The following is a 17,952-nucleotide window of genomic DNA, read 5'->3' as shown; positions in this document are numbered from 1 at the left end:
ATGAATCCAAACATGTTCACACAGATTGTCATTAATCTTCCGCTTGACATCTGATAGTATAAATGGCAGCGCTACGATGTAAAAGATAACATGAGCTATATTCTGCATCCGAAAGCAAACTTGGACGCACTTGTCTCTACGCGAATGCACTTGTCTCTACGTGATATAATATAAAACACGTTGGAAAGGAAAAGGCATTAGTGGTCGATGACATATTCGCGTTTAGCATTGCTAAAATGTGACATCATTTTAAAACGATATGTCAATCGTTAGTTAAATCAATCTTATAGATTGATATTTCTTAAATGAAAGAACATTTTTCATGTGCGTAATTACGAAAATTTAATACATAGAGCAAACTGTTCGGATGTTTATCAACTGTTTATTTTAGTATGCTATTATAGGCTTTATTAATGTAATGACATAGACTTCAAACAAGTGATATCACGTTTTAAATTAATTTATTACAAGTCCACAATAGACTTTTATTGGCTATCCTGTTACTTTGACGAGGACGCAATTTAACCAAAGTTAAATAAATACAATGATAAATTCTATCGATTAGCCTAGTTTGCGCTTTTAGTCTATAGAAAGTATGCGCGATGATTGCAGTAGTATCGGAAAAAAAATTTATTGAAACATTATTTAGATTTTATTTCTTTGTGAGCATGTTAAAATTGTGTAGAAAATTTGTGATATTATGTAAATTATGTAAACTCGAAGTCACGCATAATTTATTTAAAGAAATAGTCTCACAGACACATATCGATAAACGTGAAATAGAAAGCAGATAAACAGCTCACAATTGTCAATGACACGTTTGTCTTTAATAGCTGCAAACTGAGATCATCATTACGCCTACATTATCAACTAATATCACGTAAATCCAATAATGTATGCACTTGAAATTACGCAGGCTGATTTCACGATCATTATGTGTGTTTAATTACGATTTCTGGAATAATCTTAATAGTGTTAACTTTAATCTCAATTCTTGTAATAATTTCCAATAATTCTCTATTTATTTATTTTTTTTTTTTTTTTTTTTAAATACACTTTGTATATAATCGATAATTATAATGCTAAGAAACATTATTTTTTAGATTTTTATAAAATTCTTCGAATCACAAAAATTGATTTTTATGTTGAAGTAGCTTGAAATAAAAATGGTACTTGGATAAATATTTAAAATAATAAATCCAAGTTATTGAAAACGGATTAATAAAATCCATTTGCAGAAACTAGTTATGTCAACATGTGCTGTTTTACGATTCCATTAATATTTGCTTGTACTTAGAGCTATTTTTGTCGAAATACGAATCGCTCGTAAGTCTTGATTATTTTTAGAACTACATCGAGCGAGCAGAATCGACGTTTATGATTGCAGCCGAGAATAACGGTGCGTGGATTACCTCACGATCAAATACAAATTAGCTTCGGCGGGTTGACGTTGCTATTATCGTCTCGTCAGTTTGGTGACAATGTAGGCGCGATGATTGTCAATGACATCACGCAGTGCTGTCACCTATTACACGCGCGTATGATCCAATGTTGAAAGGAATCGCATTTAATCAAATGCATTCTTATTCAGTTTATGGATGTTCAATAAAAATTCCACGTCTACGTTGATGTCTGTTAAAAATAAAGTGCGAATTACTTATTACAATAGCTTCAAAAATGTTTGCTAAAATTTAATTTTAATGTTAAATTGTATTTGAATGTTATTTTGTTCTAAATATAACATGCAATAATTTTTAAAGTTAATTATAGTAAACCATAGATGATTTTTTTCCAAAACTTTTTTGTTGAATTCTGTTTTTGCATAAACCTTGTTTTTTTTTTGAAAGTTTTTATGTTTTTTTAACATTAAATGATTAAACGTCAATAAGATCAATATTCTTTCTCTTCCGTATGGTTCTTCCATGCGTGACACATACCATGCGTGTTAGGATGAAAGCAGGAAAGGCGGTCAATACTGGCCACTGACATGTTCATATTAAATGGCTTTGGAGTATGATGTCATATGTACACGCAGACGACTGTCTATACATATGTAACAAACCGCAGGCGTGGAATAATGGTTCTAAGGCGACTACAAACACTAATTTGCATCGCGCGTTGTGCGACGTTAATTTCTATTATGACTAGCAATAATATAAACAGACATATACATATATTTTTAAATCTCTTATTCTAATGATATTAAAATAAAACAAATTGACTGACTGACTCATCGATGCCTCATCAGCGCCCGGTGTCCTTCCTCAGCATTTTTCTCCTCTCAGTTTTTGCAATCCTTCAAGGCAGTCGCACGCGTTCGCAACGCAAATTCGAAAGTTACGTGATATTTTAAATGGCACTACTAACGCGTACTTTGTCATATTTATAAATAATATCATTGTATATATATATGTATATATTGTATATATATATGTATATATATTAAATATATTGTTTAATTTTGTGAAGTTTTTCGTGGAATTTCGATTTGGGAGTCTCTGTAACGCGCAGAGCACGAGACTCCAGCTGGTAAAAGTATGCGTGGGCGATATCCCGTGAATGATAGCTTGAAGATTACCGACTAGGAGTATGAATGAAAGGCTTCGGTCAATTCGATGAATGATCCTTCAATTAATTATATACGTATTATGGTTTGGAGCATACTGTTTCGCAGCTGCGGAGCCGATGGCCTGTGATTTTATCGTTGCATTCCGCAGCATTACGTCAGCTTAAATTCTAGCAGTACATTTATTTATTACTCGCTCAACGTAATAAATAGATGTCGTGACGTAATAATAAACAAATATAGTGAGCAAATATAAATAAACAAATAACCAATGAATAAATTTGTCACGTATACTCGTGAAGAGAAATTACGATTATCTACGGAACGAAAATTCTATGTTGTATTATTGCGCGCTCGTCATCTGAATTATCGCACGGTTTTTTGCGACGGCGGATTTTATTTTCGTAGTATATCCGCCACATGAAGTTCATAAGAAGTACGCGTTTGAAGCGTAATCTCTCGATTCTCGCGTAATCTCGGGCGACGATAGTTAACGCATGTCGACACTAATTCTGGTTAACTCTCTCGCTGATATTACTTTCGCTGTCCGCAAACATTTATTTCGCTGCGGATAAACGCTTCATTGCGAGCGATAAACGCGCGATAATGCGATTCCCCGAAGCCATCGCGAGGCGGATGCTGCGCGGAACAAGAACGCTTGTAATAACTCGCGCTCGAGACCCGTTCGCATGATCTCTTCGCCCCTAAACGCCGCGGAATTATTATATTTTAATTCTGTCAATACCGTGCGCGCGCCCTCGATCTTTCTCGTTTTCCGCGAAATGGGCTCTCAATGTTAACGTGTCCAATGTTATCCAGGGGCACGTAAATTAGACGTTCCGTGAATATGGTTTTAGCTCGTAAGTGACCACGTGATACACAGTATGACAAATGACACGCTTGGCCCCCGCATCGTTGTCATTTCGAAAAGCACAAATTCTATATTTCATCAATTAATAAAGGTGTAATATAAGCGAAGTGTAATAGAAAAGCGTTTAAAAAATATTTTTACTTAATAATTTTGATTTATTTTATAGGGATATGATTGCCATCTTCTCATCGTAATAACATAAATATTCCTCGCAAATATACCCATAAATTTGCCGCCATCGCGTAAGAAATTAAATAGGTCCGCCGGTTGTCAGCCGGCGGCGATAAACTCCGCGCGCGGTTCATTAAATTTGTGGGTCCCTGTTTAATTTTTTTCTTCTTCTTTTTCCTTCATGCACGCATACCGAGAAATCGCAGCGAACACACGATGCCAGACGAGCAAGTGGAGTGAGAGAAGTTTGCGCGCGAGCACGTGCGATTGGAGTATAGCGGGTTATCGGAACAACCATAAACGGCCTATCCTCCTTCACCCTCGATCTCCCAGCTCTCTTTTATCAGCGATTGTCACGCTGAACTGTTTCATTCACGTTTGTAATAAATAACTTTGGAGCGTGATGTCACTCGGTAAACGCACCGCCTGGACCTTATCTCGTGAAATCATATTAATAGATGATTCTGTAATACTGAATTAATGGACAATTGAATCTTTTACTTATTATTCTTTTTTCAAACCGTAGCACATAACAAAATATAAGATAAGAACATAACGAGATCGTACAATATTGTAATAATTTAAGTAAAACCAAAAATCATAATTAATATCAAAAATCATGCAAATTTTATTCACTTGCAAATTATTGTCTAATAATAATAATTGAGTACTTTTTGAAGCAAAATCTTAAGCAGGATTCGCACTACTGAATTAGCATGCTGCAACCGCAATAATATTATAATAATCAACTTTATATTTTGACTAAACAAATTAAATCAAAAATATTATAATGAATAACAAAGCCGAATTAGCGATCGGTCGCTAATTCGATTGGACGAATCTTATCCGTCACAGGCGATCTATGTGGAACACTGAGGGGTGGATGTAATAATCTCTTACGAAACAAGTAACCTCGATACACGCTATCAGCGGCGAAGTTGCGAGAGTTCAAAGGGCATAAGTAACGGTACTTCTTTTTTTTTTTATCGAGTGCGAAAGAATCTGGAACCGATCGTAACTTTTGTATCGGTCGGGAATACGTCAATCGTTCCTTCTTCTCGAAAGAGGAATGGTTTCCCTCAGGAATAATCAGTTTATACACAGCCGGGAAATCTATTTTTGTAGGAATCATGCGCACTGCCCGGGGAAAGCTTTAACACTTTCATGGGTAGGTGACCTGGAACATTTAAAATAGTATCGTTCTTGTCTGGAAAGCCGATAGATTTTTCGAATACCGCTCCAGAATCCTCGATTTTAATTCCAATAACAAATTTATAAATCAAGTTTTTCGATTAATTAGTTCAAATTTTGCTTTTATAGAAATGTCGCGAGATACTTATAGCTTTGAAATTGTAACACACTATTTAAATCAACTTTATAAATAGCATTGCATAACTGTATGTCCCAAGAGAATTGTTCTCTTCATTGCACAAAAAGTTAAATTTCATAATTCATACGATAAATTATATACATATTCCGAAAAAATGATTTGCGTTATAAAAATTATAATTATAAATATACATATATAATGATTCTATAAAACAGAGATTGAAAAACTGTGATAGAAATAAATTCTTTTATAAGAATATGATATGACTTAATTTTAACATATCAAGAATCCGAACTAAACTGATCAAAAGAAATATGTGATAACGTGTCAGACAAGACAGCTCAATTTACTGAAAGAGAAAAATGAGGAATTTGGACATTGTCCGAGTTCTCATTAATAAAATTACTCCAACTCGTGTCAAATTATCTCTCGCTGTATCTCTGGCTTAACAAATTGCCTCACGCCTACCAATCTCGAAAACAACATTGCTCATCTCTACGACGGTTGTCATTCGTGAGAAAAAAAAACGCGTTGTGTCACGCTCTCGTGCTCCGCGCGAACGATTAACTTCTCAACGAGTCGAATTCGAGAATTCTTCTCGCGGCGTCCGGATATCGATTACGGGCCCCAAAAATAGAGTTGCTGCATATCCGTTTCTATTTCCGCGACGGTCGATATATCCAGTGACGATATAACCGTAGCGTACTACGCGAGATATTTTTCTCCCTCACGTGTCGTCGATAAATTAAGCTGAGAAGAAGATCGGCCAACGACAAAGCTGCATTTCGCCGCATTAAAAAAAAACGAGATCAGATCTTAGGAGAAATTATGGGAGAAATATAGATCGTAACTTGTAATATAATCACGCTCGTAAAAAGAAATGTTTATATGCTTTTTTTTTTTTTTTTGTTAACGTTATCAATGTTTTCTAATATCTCTAAAATAGCTTTTAACATCTTCAACATTTTCTAAAATATCTCATATAATTACAGAATCAGATCAATTATGATACCAAGATAAAATTCATTAGTTTATTGAAATTCTTAATTTTAATAATTGAAGATTTATGACATTTCCGACATAGTGAAAGAGTATTAAATTAAAAAGACATCGATCGACATCGACTTGCCGACGCGACTAATCATCCCGTGGCCCTGAATCCGATCGTAGGCTTGATAAATTATTGCACTTTCGAAATCGCTTTAGGGTCGTCGGTCAGCGACGAAGGCACTGCGTGGCGCCGGAGTTAGGAGGGTACGCTAAACTTGACACTTGACCCGCAATAGAAATGCGTATACGATTGATTAAAATTTGATGAAAACGCTAATGCGTGAGCCCGCCGCGTGCTATTGATTTACGCAAGACGAGAAACCTTGCTCTTCATCCACGGATCGACGATACCGTGATCTATTTTAACATCTGATGTCATAAATGGAAGATAAACACCAATTGCGATTGCCGAGTCGAGCACTTACATCGCTACAATTTAATGCTCAATACTAACAAAACTTAATTTCCTCAATTCTCGTTAATCTTTTCATAGTTCTAGCTTTTCATAGAAGCGACGCGATATTTAATTATCTCGAATTATTTTTAACGCTGAAAAGAACGTTCGGCTAATCTTTATTTACATTTAGAAGCAGTTCTCAGAGATATAGTTTGTCTATACTTAGTTTCTAAATTTTTTAAAATACTTGGATCACGCCAATTTCGGTTTCGAATTATCGCTTGGAAAGTCAAGCGAGATGAACCTTTCACAATAAGGTCTACTTTTCACACGCGACTAATATAGTTAACCTTTTAAATATATTTACAACGTTCCGTCGCGTGGCTAAATTACGAGCTTTCACGCTGTCATCAATAGTTCACAAAAGAGAGAAGAGAGTCACAAAAAATTTTACGCCACAGCGCATACATTGCATAGTATTCGTTAACCCCCGGAGATCATAAATCATTGACAGCTCCCATCTCCCGTGTTATGCTGCAAACTCATCACACGTTCTCGTTTATTCAATTTTTTGCCGTTATTTTCAATATAAAGCTCGTATATACATATAATAGTTTGATATACTGCAGTTTGAAAGGAAAACAAGTTGTACACGAAAAGAGAACTGTAACAACACAACTAAATCCTTTGTCTGAAATTTGGCGCTTTACAAAGTTGGCACATTATAAGGATATAAAAATTTTTTTTTCTAAATTCTATAAGTTTATTCTTTTTGTAAATGCTACAAAATCTTCTTGCAAAACGAGAATGATGTTTCCAACTTTTTTAAGACAAACAGATTTAATTCTTTCTTTAAATTGATGATACGATTATGATTTAATTTTGCTGACCATTTGATTGTAATTAATTATACTAATTAACTATTCAAGAGCGTATAAAAAAATCACTCGTATCACTTTACATATCCTCGCATAACATTCCAAGTTGAGCAACACCATCGAACCGCTTGAGGAAAAAATACTGTAACATAAATATTACGTAAGTCTTATTGCACAACGTAATTAAACGCAGCATGGTTTTTTGGAGTATAAAAAGGCTCGATATATATAAATAAAAAAATTAAAAAAGAAGGACGCTGCGTCCCGCGGCGGCGTCCGTTCAAGTCCTTCGACGAAATTCCTCTTCTTATCGAGAACTGAAACCGGTATACTTTTGATGAGCCCAGATTTCGACGTTACAAAGATTATCTTTGTGCTCATTTATATGAATAAAAATTCGAGATTTAAGTGCACTTTATGTGATATTTTCAACAAAAGCGTAATATAAATTACAGATTACAAAATGGACAAAAAAACTTGTAAAATTTATTGGTAAAAAAAGTAGCATAGATAGAATTTCATTACTTTTACTCATTTTGCACATATTTTGCTACAAAACATTTTTTTTTTATTTTTGCTGTGAAAATTGAATTCAGCGAAATTATATCAAGTTTAACATTGCTCGTAATGAAGTTCCTCGCATGTGTCCTCTCAAAGTATTCCGGGCAGATTCCAGTTCATTTTCAAGGATCGCGCAAGATAATACCATTTGCGCGGTATCGGTAGTGAGATCAGCGCTCGCGGCTTAACCATTTCTCGATACTCGCACAGGGATGTTCGATCGATCCTTCAAGGATGCTATGGAGAATCTCTGGTTCATCTCGTTTAACCGCAAAGGGGTCGACGCATGGGTGCCTACAATGATTTTTTCGCATATGATGACGGTGCAAATATTTTTCGCTGAAGTATATGACGGAACACATGACACGAAAAATTTGTTGAGGAACAACTCTTAATTATATTTTTGTTACTATATAATTATTCTTCGTCCGAATACAGCCTTGAATTTTTGTTCCTGTGAATTAAGAGAATATATTCAATTTATTTCATTTTTTATGCACAATCTCTATTTTACAAAATATATATTTATTTGCATATTTTCTTTATTTTTCAATTCTAATAAAAAATGTTTTATAAACTTTTGTCGACAATTTTAATCTATATAAGTATTATGCTTCTTCACAGCGCTTGAGATTTTAAAATAAATAAATAATTGATACTCTGAAAAAATAGCTTATAGATCATTTTCTCTAATCTTCTAAACACTGTCGTCATTAGTTTCTCGACATCAAAATACGCAGTTCTCGCGGTCGACTAATAGGTGTCGATTAAGTCCCTTATTGCAGGCGCCCATGCACTCGCACACGGCGACACGTGAGTCCTTTATGGAGGTCAACACATACACCAACCGGCACTGGTACTTCGGCGAACGAAACGCATGATTACGACCATAAGCTGACCTAAGTCCGCAGATACGTGTCGATGATCCTCTAGGAAAGTCCGACAGTACAACAGACCTGACAAGCGAGGAAATCTAATACGAAAATAATCGCGCAGAATGATACCACAGCCGCCCGATATCAAAGTCTTTTGTCATAGTAAGCTCGAATATTTCATTCGAATTATTTTAATAAACGAGTATACATTCTGGAATTTTACATAGCGTTTTAATACGTATACTATTGATATGACAATCTCTCTCAATCGCTCTTTTGTTCTACGCTTTTTCTTCGCATTCAGGAAATGCAAGAAAGCGCAGTTGAAAGGAAGACGATCCAATATTTCTCCGTAAATTGATTTTCGCTGAACGGCGCCGTCTTAAGTTCTTAAATATTTCCGCGCGCGACAGCCTTTACTCGAAGCGACGATCCGGGACACGTCGAGAGAAAGAAAGGAGGACCGGGGCCAAAAAGGCAACACAGAGATCGATGCGAAAAGAAAAAATGAAGAGCACGACGAGCGAGGGAGAGAAGGAGCGACTCGAAACGGTGAGAAAGACGTCGCGATGCGCGTATCTTCTTGCGAACGGCGACGTCATCCGGTCGGGGGACGCTTAATATTACTGCACGTTTATGCAGATTCCGAGGAGCCGTCTCTTGCCTCTTGTTCAGGATCTCTCGTCGCGATCCTCGTATCGGTATAGCGTAAGCTGTCGAGACCGAAGAGCGTCCACCTCCTCACTCTTCGATACAATCGGTGAAGTGGCATTTATTAATGGCATCTTGCATTTATCATGAAAAGCGAACAAAATGTGTGGATTAGCGATGCAAGAAATCGATTGCAATAATATTATAAATCTATTATTAACTTATTTATTATTATTATATAATATATTATAAATGTTTGATCACAATTTAAATAATTTAAAATTTTTAATAAATTTATAATAATATTACCGCTAATACGAATTATTTTAAAAATGTCATTACGACACTTTAATGTGTCCTACATTTTTATATAAAATAAATTATATAAAATAAATTATTAACTCTCCGATCTAAATGTTAGAAATCAAAATTTATAATTTGTAAATATAAATGAAGATTATTTCGCAGATTTACAAAAATCTGCCTTGATATCAGTATTGCAAATGTAATATAGATAAATTGAATTCCAGGGATTATTTTCCTGCGATTATATTGGCGCGTTCCTTTTTTATACTCGTGCCAATTAAAGTGTAAATTATAAATCATGTCCCTCTCACAGATCTAGATAGCAGCTTGAAATGGGTGCAATTAAAAATCAAGTAAGAGCGTATATTGAATCCCCGTGCATTATCTCGCGTACAATTAACGCGGCGCAACTCGCGGCGAGAAAGTTTGGCGTTGTCGATATCACGGGGATATCGCGGCCGCACCGCAAAATGAACCGGTCGAACCGAGCCGGGTACAGTAGACGGGTTGCTTAAAGCGACCAGGTGAGATGGCTATATCGATTCGTCTCGCCCAAGTATTACGCGGTTAAATGCGGCCGTAATTTAACGTCGGACTCCGTCGCGCCACGATTTCATCTTGCATTTTGTTTTAATTATATCGATCTGCATTTTTACCTCATGAATACACGATGAAGGACACTTCGTATGCGACAATTTGACCTGTGCAATAAATTAGCGACGTGCGTTTGGTGATAAAAATTAATCTTCGTGGCGTGGAATAATAATTCAATATAATTTAGTTCTCGTATTTCGATTTCCGTTACAAATGTACTGCGATCTCTCTAAATCTCAATATTCATTAAATATCAATCTTTGCAGTAGAAGATATAAAAAAGTTGAAAATCTTAAAATGATATTCCGGATGCACATTCTCGATACTTAATTTTTTTTTTTTATTATTTAGTTGTTATATTTTTAATACATTTTGATTGATAAATTGAAAAAAAGTATCACATGCCACCACTTTCTCTTTCTGTAAAAGGCTTTTGCGGAAGAGACATTAATAGCGCGTATTTTCTAATACACCACTTTACTCGTCCTGTTTGAATACACCTGTTGATCCTGCTGAACACGAACCGGTTAGCGTGCAGACCATTTTGCGGCAAAGCAAAGATTCGAAGCGTGCATTATCGTGTGCGTTATCATAGCGCTAAGCGCAATTGCAAAGGTGTCACGTTAGTCTCTGTGGTGGCGGTCCACGACTAATCGAGTATGGTATCAAGACGCACGTAGTCCTGAATAAACGGTTTTATCGTCACAAGTACTTCCTGGTTGCTATGAAAACTCATTTGAAGACGTCGAGGTCAATCCATTAATATTTTTAATTTAAGAAAAATGTGTATAGACATAAAATACTGAAGCAAAATTTTAATATTATCAAGAAGTTAGAGAGTTATTATTTTTATCTATATTTATATGTCCACAAAAAAAAGCTGCTACAGTTCTTAAAAAAACTTATTTAATTCCTAATTTTCAAAATAGTTTCTTCGAACAGAAAAAGCATTGATTGCTAAACAAATCAATGTTCTACATTAGCTGTGAGATTAAACTTCGATGTAACAGGAGAACGCATATCGTAATGGTATAAATTTGGAATCGGGGTTCACGAACCTTCAGGCGAGCCTAAATATTTGGAACGTCGGCACGCGTAAACGTCCGCTATTCAACGAAAACGGTTTAGCTTCGTGAGGCCGCACTTAAACTCTTTCGAGCACGTGTACACCACCGAGAGCAAGAGGCACCGTGTACTTACATTACGTGTACTTACTTACGTTTGCCAGGTCTGGTCTTCAACGAGGCGATTGCGCCACACGGTGTTTTTAAACGAAATTATATGCGCCCAGAGAGTTTCGTAGTTCTTTATCGAGCATGTATATTTGGACGATGAGCAATTTTCGGTAAATCATCAAGAGACCTAGATTTACTTTGATTTATTGATACTGAATTGATGAAGTTAACACTGAAATAGTGCAAAATAATTCATAAACTAAAACAAATTTATTTCAAAAACATATTTTTCGTGAAAATAGATCATTCCTAAAGAGTTTGAGATAAAAAAAGTTCTGTAATAAAAAAGAAAGATATCAGAAGAACTCGAATCAGAGAAGATCTTCAGTACTCTGACACTAGCCAGAACTATGACATCACATTCTAATTTGAAGAATCAGAATTAAATAAATACTATCTTGCGCAGCCTTAATTTAACTCTGCTATCTAATCTAAATTAAGTCACTTCTGATTATTGCCCAGTTTATTGTAAAGAATTATTTTTAATAAGAAAAAGTAATTATATGGGAAACCATAGCTTGCGATATGATTTTAAGCTACAAAGTAAAACGCTCATCAGTTATTTATAATTAAGAAAATATTAGTCTCTCAATATTTTTTTATAATAGAAGAATCAGATATATCAAATAATTTGTGAATTAAAAGTTTTATTCAAATGTAAAAAAGTGATTATTATTATTACAGTTAGATTCATCTGTATGTTTTACTAATTGTGAGATTTCACAAGCTATTTCGCAAAATCAGAGTATCTTGAAAGACGAAGATCTACTTCCTCGACGAGGCGTTCGCATAAACGAAGCATAATTCTCGGCGGATCGCCCTCTCACGCGTGTAATCGCGGAATTATGTCACGACATAACTACGCGATTCCTCGACGGAGCTGGTTACGTCATGTCGCCGATGCGTGGAAACAGGGAGAGACGTCGCCGTCTGCGTTACATATTTGGTAGGATATTATGCGACGAGGTCGAACGATTGAATACACACGATGCATCTGCAACATGTAAGCGAAGGAGAAACCGATCATTATTTTTGCAGAAAGTTGACGAAGTTTGCGCGTGAAAAGAAAAAGAAATATTAATGAATGACTTTTTTACACGTCTAATAGTTGAATTGCTCGATTAAAAAGGACTTTGTCAACAAATTTTTATTGTTTTAACTTATTTTGATATTTTATATCTGTTTTGCTGAATATATGCTGATTATATGTAAGAAACGCGTTTCTTTTTTGATGAAAAGAGGAGAAGAGATCAAGCCGCGCGAATAAATCTTGTGAGAGAAGAAGATGCGGAATCAACTTACACACGCGCGTTTGCTGAGATTGCTAGAAGGAACTGCGTTGAACGATCCCACGCGTCTAAGTTAATTGCCCGAATTACACTGACGACGCAATATTGATATTAGGGGATAATGCGCGCACGTGGACAGCTTCGTTAAGTGGCGGTGCCATAAATTTAGATAGTTTATCTATCTATATATCTATATATCTATATATCTATCGATATATTCAATTTATCTTTTACAATTGGTAAAAATTCAATGATCCAAAATATGTTAGGAATAAAAAATTAAATTCTTAATTTAAATTGCCTTATATTCAAACATATATTTCTTAATTTCTTGGAAAGAAGTAACATGTTTAATTATCTCAATATTCGCAATGTTTAATTATCTCAATATATTATCGTATTCAGAATTTCTTCAACTTCATTTGATAATTTCTTGCGCTGCATTTTTAAATTATTATGTAAATTAACGATGTAAAATACAATAATGACACATTGAAATATTTTTTATTAAGAATTTTGTATAGGTGTAAAAACGTTTTATTACGCAAGAAAACAATAGTAATATAAATGTCATATATGTTGCTTATCAACCTGCATTATATTTAGTTTAGGAGTATGATAAATTTAATGATGAGAAACTTGCAGTTGTCAGTAATGGGAAAAAATTACTTTTAAGACTGTTCTACCACGATATAGAGCTTCATGGAAGAGATCTTCTCTTCCACGATATTTAAGTAGAACGACGTCGTCCTTCACAGTAACATAATGACGACATTGAGATTATGCACCGGCGGTTATATCATTGAATAAGTAATAGCCTCAGGATGCGACCGAGCTTAAAAAGTTTCTCAAATCATGTTTATTATATCACACGAATTTTTTTTATTGTATGAACTTCTCAGAATATAAAATCAATTACGCCACTTGAAGAAAGGAAAAGATCGCTCGTTATCTCCGCCGCGCATCGTGTTCTGCGACGAAAAATAAGACGTCACAAACGGCAGAGCAAAAATCAGACACGTGCAGAGAGATCGCGGATAAGCAAAGAAAGGGGCGAGGGAAAAGAAGAACGAGAAACGATGCCCGGACGGGTACACGATGTTGCGAAGGTTCCTTGGAAGCCCGGTCGATCCTGGAGTGCGTCGTTGACACAAGCAGAACTTTCATCTACAAGGCAAATGTGTGGAAGCACGATTCCGTTTTCGTCCTCTTCCACGTTATTCAAATAGAGCGCGGCCTTCGTAATGCACTGGCGTAGTCGCCAGATTATCACATAACAATATTAATTTAGAAATTTAGAAATTAATCCACGTCGTTAAAAGATTTGTCAATATTTGTTAATACATGACAAAGCTTTTTGGAAAAGAAATGCAATTTACACAATAAATTATACATTAAATAATTTTTCCAATTAAAAATTAATATTAATTTGTGTTAAATGAAATTATTTTAAAGCATTGAAAGCATTGAATCACATAATTGTTTTTGTCGAAATGGCTATAAAGTAATAGCTAACGCTATATATTTTTTAAGATTATTAAAATAATTTCAAAAACAGAATTATTTTATTCATTAATTATAATAAATATCGTAAGCTTTATAACGTTTAAAATCTCAAAGAAGAGTCCAAATTGCGAACAACAATCTGAAAATTAAATTTTAATTCTAATGTTTATTTTTATTTTTATCAAAATAAGAAAAATGTGAAGATACAACAAATGTTTTTAATAGTAATTATTATTGTGCATCTCGATTTATAGATTTTGCTTAGAGACTTACGCCACTGGTTGTGCAATCAATGCGCTCTTCCTCTTCAGCAGTCCCTGTGTTCCTGATTCCGATTTTTTAACGATATAATAAAATCTTTTTTAATCAATTTTTATCACGACCCTCACAACGAGATCCGTTGTCGCAGATATTTTATTCCCATTCTGGACAAACGCGATTTATCAAGTTACGTAATACACGTTTTCTGTTGGTACGCAGCGTATTTCCCAATTACCGCTGCGACGCTCGTCGTTAACAAAGTGCTGTTGTCGAACATGAAATTAGAAATATTAAACTCCACAAAAACCTTTTCGAAAACTTATTTTCCGACGTTATTTGTTTTCAGAATAAATAGTATTTCATAAATCCCAACTCGCTTCGATCGTGGCTTATGCGCTAAACCGCTTATTGAAATCCAAGTTTAAGTCGGTTGTTTAAGCTTTTGTCTACATATCGAGTTTTTTTACAAATAATTTCCTAACAAGTCTTCGCTCGCAATGTGTTTCAGATTTGCAGAGACTCGTACAAATGCAATTGTACCGGAGTGAAAGGGCAACAAGGATTCCCTGGGATACCAGGGCCTCAAGGAACAGAAGGACTTCCAGGTGAGATTGGACCCGATGGACCTCCCGGACCTAAAGGCGAAAAGGGAGCGGGAGGGGAAATTGGAGGTACCGGAGAGAAGGGCTACCGAGTGAGTAAATTTATTTTATATTACTAGATCTCTCTCGTGACGCTCTTTCCGCGATTTTCTGTCTGCGAGAGAAACTTATTAAAAATAATTATTAACGTTATACAAAATAATTTTTAACATTTTAATGCAAAGTACAAACGCAAGACATTTACAATTGCGTTTGAACGCAAAAATATTGTATTGATAATTTTGCGAAAATTATTTTTCTTTCCGCTTCTCCTTCTAGTGCAATAATTCTATCCATTTATTTTACACATATGCATATGCGATTGCCAATTAGAACAGTAATTAGTTTCTATACATGCAGTTGTTCAGATTTTAATTAAAAATTCGTAATACAACATGAATTTACTTATGGACGCGATAACCATTATTATTTTAATAAAATAATAATCAATTTAGAGGGTAAACATTCACGTGAATTTGCGCGAAAAAGATTCTCGTTTAAAAGAATCAGTTGTCAGAAATTATGCGCTGAAAAATTGTCCAAGCTTAGAAATTTTATTTTGCCATGTTGATTAAGGATTAATAGAGGTTAAATGTAAAAAATATATTGTAATGCAATTACACGGGCAAACTCTGCGTTTTAATTATAATAATTCTCCATTGCCGTATTAAATTCAATATATAACGACTACTCACGCGATTCTAAACGACTATCATTACTACATAAACCCGCTATTAAGAAAACACACAAAGTGGATTATTACTATAAAAAACTGCGAAATTACCCCTGCTATTAATTTCTTCTGTCATTATTAATCCCCAATACAAGTCTTTTGTATTTGAAATTGTAAAATATTTTCACCAATTAAGTTTTTATTTGTCAAAAAAAATGTTGAATCTCTTATAAAATGATAATAAATTCATTAAAGTAAAAATTGCTAAATTTTGTGCATAGTTATTATTTTTAAAATAACTACAATTTTTTTATTTTTTTATAGATAAAAAGTAAATTAATTAGGTCATATATTACGTGCTTTCGTAAAGTTTATAAAAGCGTTTGCCTAAAACTGACTTATTCCGCCGAAATGTTCTCTTATTCCACTCCACTCGAGAATCACAAATGCTAAATGACTTAAATCGCGACTCGTGAACTGGAACGGCAATACGGAATGCTTTCAAAACTACGTGTGCGACCATTAAAGAGATGAAAAAAAGTATCTTCATAATTGGGTCGCGGAGAGCGAAAGGATTAAAAAACGTTGATGGGAACGACAGACGTATATTCGTCGTATTCTTGATTCCCCATTCGAACGCGATTGTTCGCCACGGCATGTGCTCCGGGATGGGATGGGAAGAAAAAAAACGGAAAGAAACGCCGTGGCGTCACCGACCAGAAACAGAACGCTTCCAAATGCGGAGGAAGAGGGAAGATCGCGAACGCGAGAGAGAATTACGGGCGGACGGACACCCACGATGCCCGCCCTCACTACCGAGAGCTGTTACACAAAGTCGCTACGAATCCGCTGTCTTTCGCAATTTGTCGGCCGGCATCGATGTGCGACACCGTGCGATATGATACGGGACCGGAGATAGACGGGAACCGCTTCAACTGAACATGTCACGCAGCCGATTGTACTCCTTGCAGTAAATTCGAAAATATGCGGTTTATCTCGAAAACACTCGCGCAAATGTGGCAGACTTATCCCTTTGCCAATTTAATCCGCATTTAATCGCAAATTATTACAAAATATCAGAAATATTATAAATTACCAGAAAAAATATGTAATAAATGACCGCTTTGTAATAATCGCGTAATTTTGCAATAAAATTTTTAACTTTAAGCTAATTTCCAAATGAACTAAAAATTCAACGCTTAACTTAGATTTTTATTAATATAAAATTATCATTTATTTCAAGGCAGAGAGTTTCAGATTCTGTTCGAAAATTATGAATATAAAAAGAAATCTAAATCATAGATGCATTAATGAACTTTTTCTTTATTTCTTTTTATTAGAAACTAGGCAATGTGCGTCACAGTTGTATAATGGTTTGAAATATAAATCAATTTGTTTTTATTTTATTTTTCGTTTAAATTTCCTTCTACATTCTTTATTTTCAGTTTTTATTTTTTAATTTTTAATCTCTCAATCAATCGTTTCTAAGCTGTCAATACCGAGCTCAGCATTGGAATTTCCATATAAAATTTAACGTACGATTGACAATCAATCAGTATTATAATATTTACGATACTACTAGATTCTCGATTCTTGTTTTTTAGCATTGGATGTAACATTATAATATATTATTTTAACAAAGAATTTTATTTTTCACAAACTTTATTATTTTTTATAGTTTTTAAAGTAAAAAAATTTTCCTGAAAAACTTGTAAATAGGTGATTATTTAATTAAAAAGGATTTTCTCTCAAGTTACGCAAAAAATAAAAATATTTAGGAGAATTATTAATTAGTATTATGCATTACAAAAACAGATGGATAAAGCAGACTTCATTAATCACAATTGCAAAATCTTACATTTTATTAGGATAATAAAATTACATCGCGGCAGAAATCTATTATTATCGCGTTGACGCATGATGTGTAAAGCAATTTAACGTCGCAATTATCGAAATATCTCGAATAAATAAAACATTGCACGACAACAATAACAAAAGTGTTGGTGTTCGCACGAACGTGGTCGCATCGACACATCTTGCGCTTATTAATTGCACGAGGGCGCAAATTATTCATTCGCGTGCGGACTGCAAAATAGG

General features: G+C 34.6%; 1 protein-coding gene across 1 annotated transcript in view; it reads left to right on the top strand.

The window, feature by feature from the left end:
• vkg (viking) overlaps window positions 1-17,952 on the top strand; it is a 47,893-nt gene that overhangs the window by 5,517 nt on the left and 24,424 nt on the right. The window contains exon 2 of the mRNA XM_012370596.2: window positions 15,050-15,235. Coding sequence (XP_012226019.2) covers window positions 15,050-15,235 — 186 coding nt within the window. The remainder of the gene's footprint in view (window positions 1-15,049; window positions 15,236-17,952) is intronic.

Source organism: Linepithema humile, chromosome 1 (assembly GCF_040581485.1).
Source record: "Linepithema humile isolate Giens D197 chromosome 1, Lhum_UNIL_v1.0, whole genome shotgun sequence".
Lineage (NCBI taxonomy): Eukaryota > Metazoa > Arthropoda > Insecta > Hymenoptera > Formicidae > Linepithema > Linepithema humile.
This window is presented reverse-complemented; position numbering and strand designations above follow the sequence as displayed.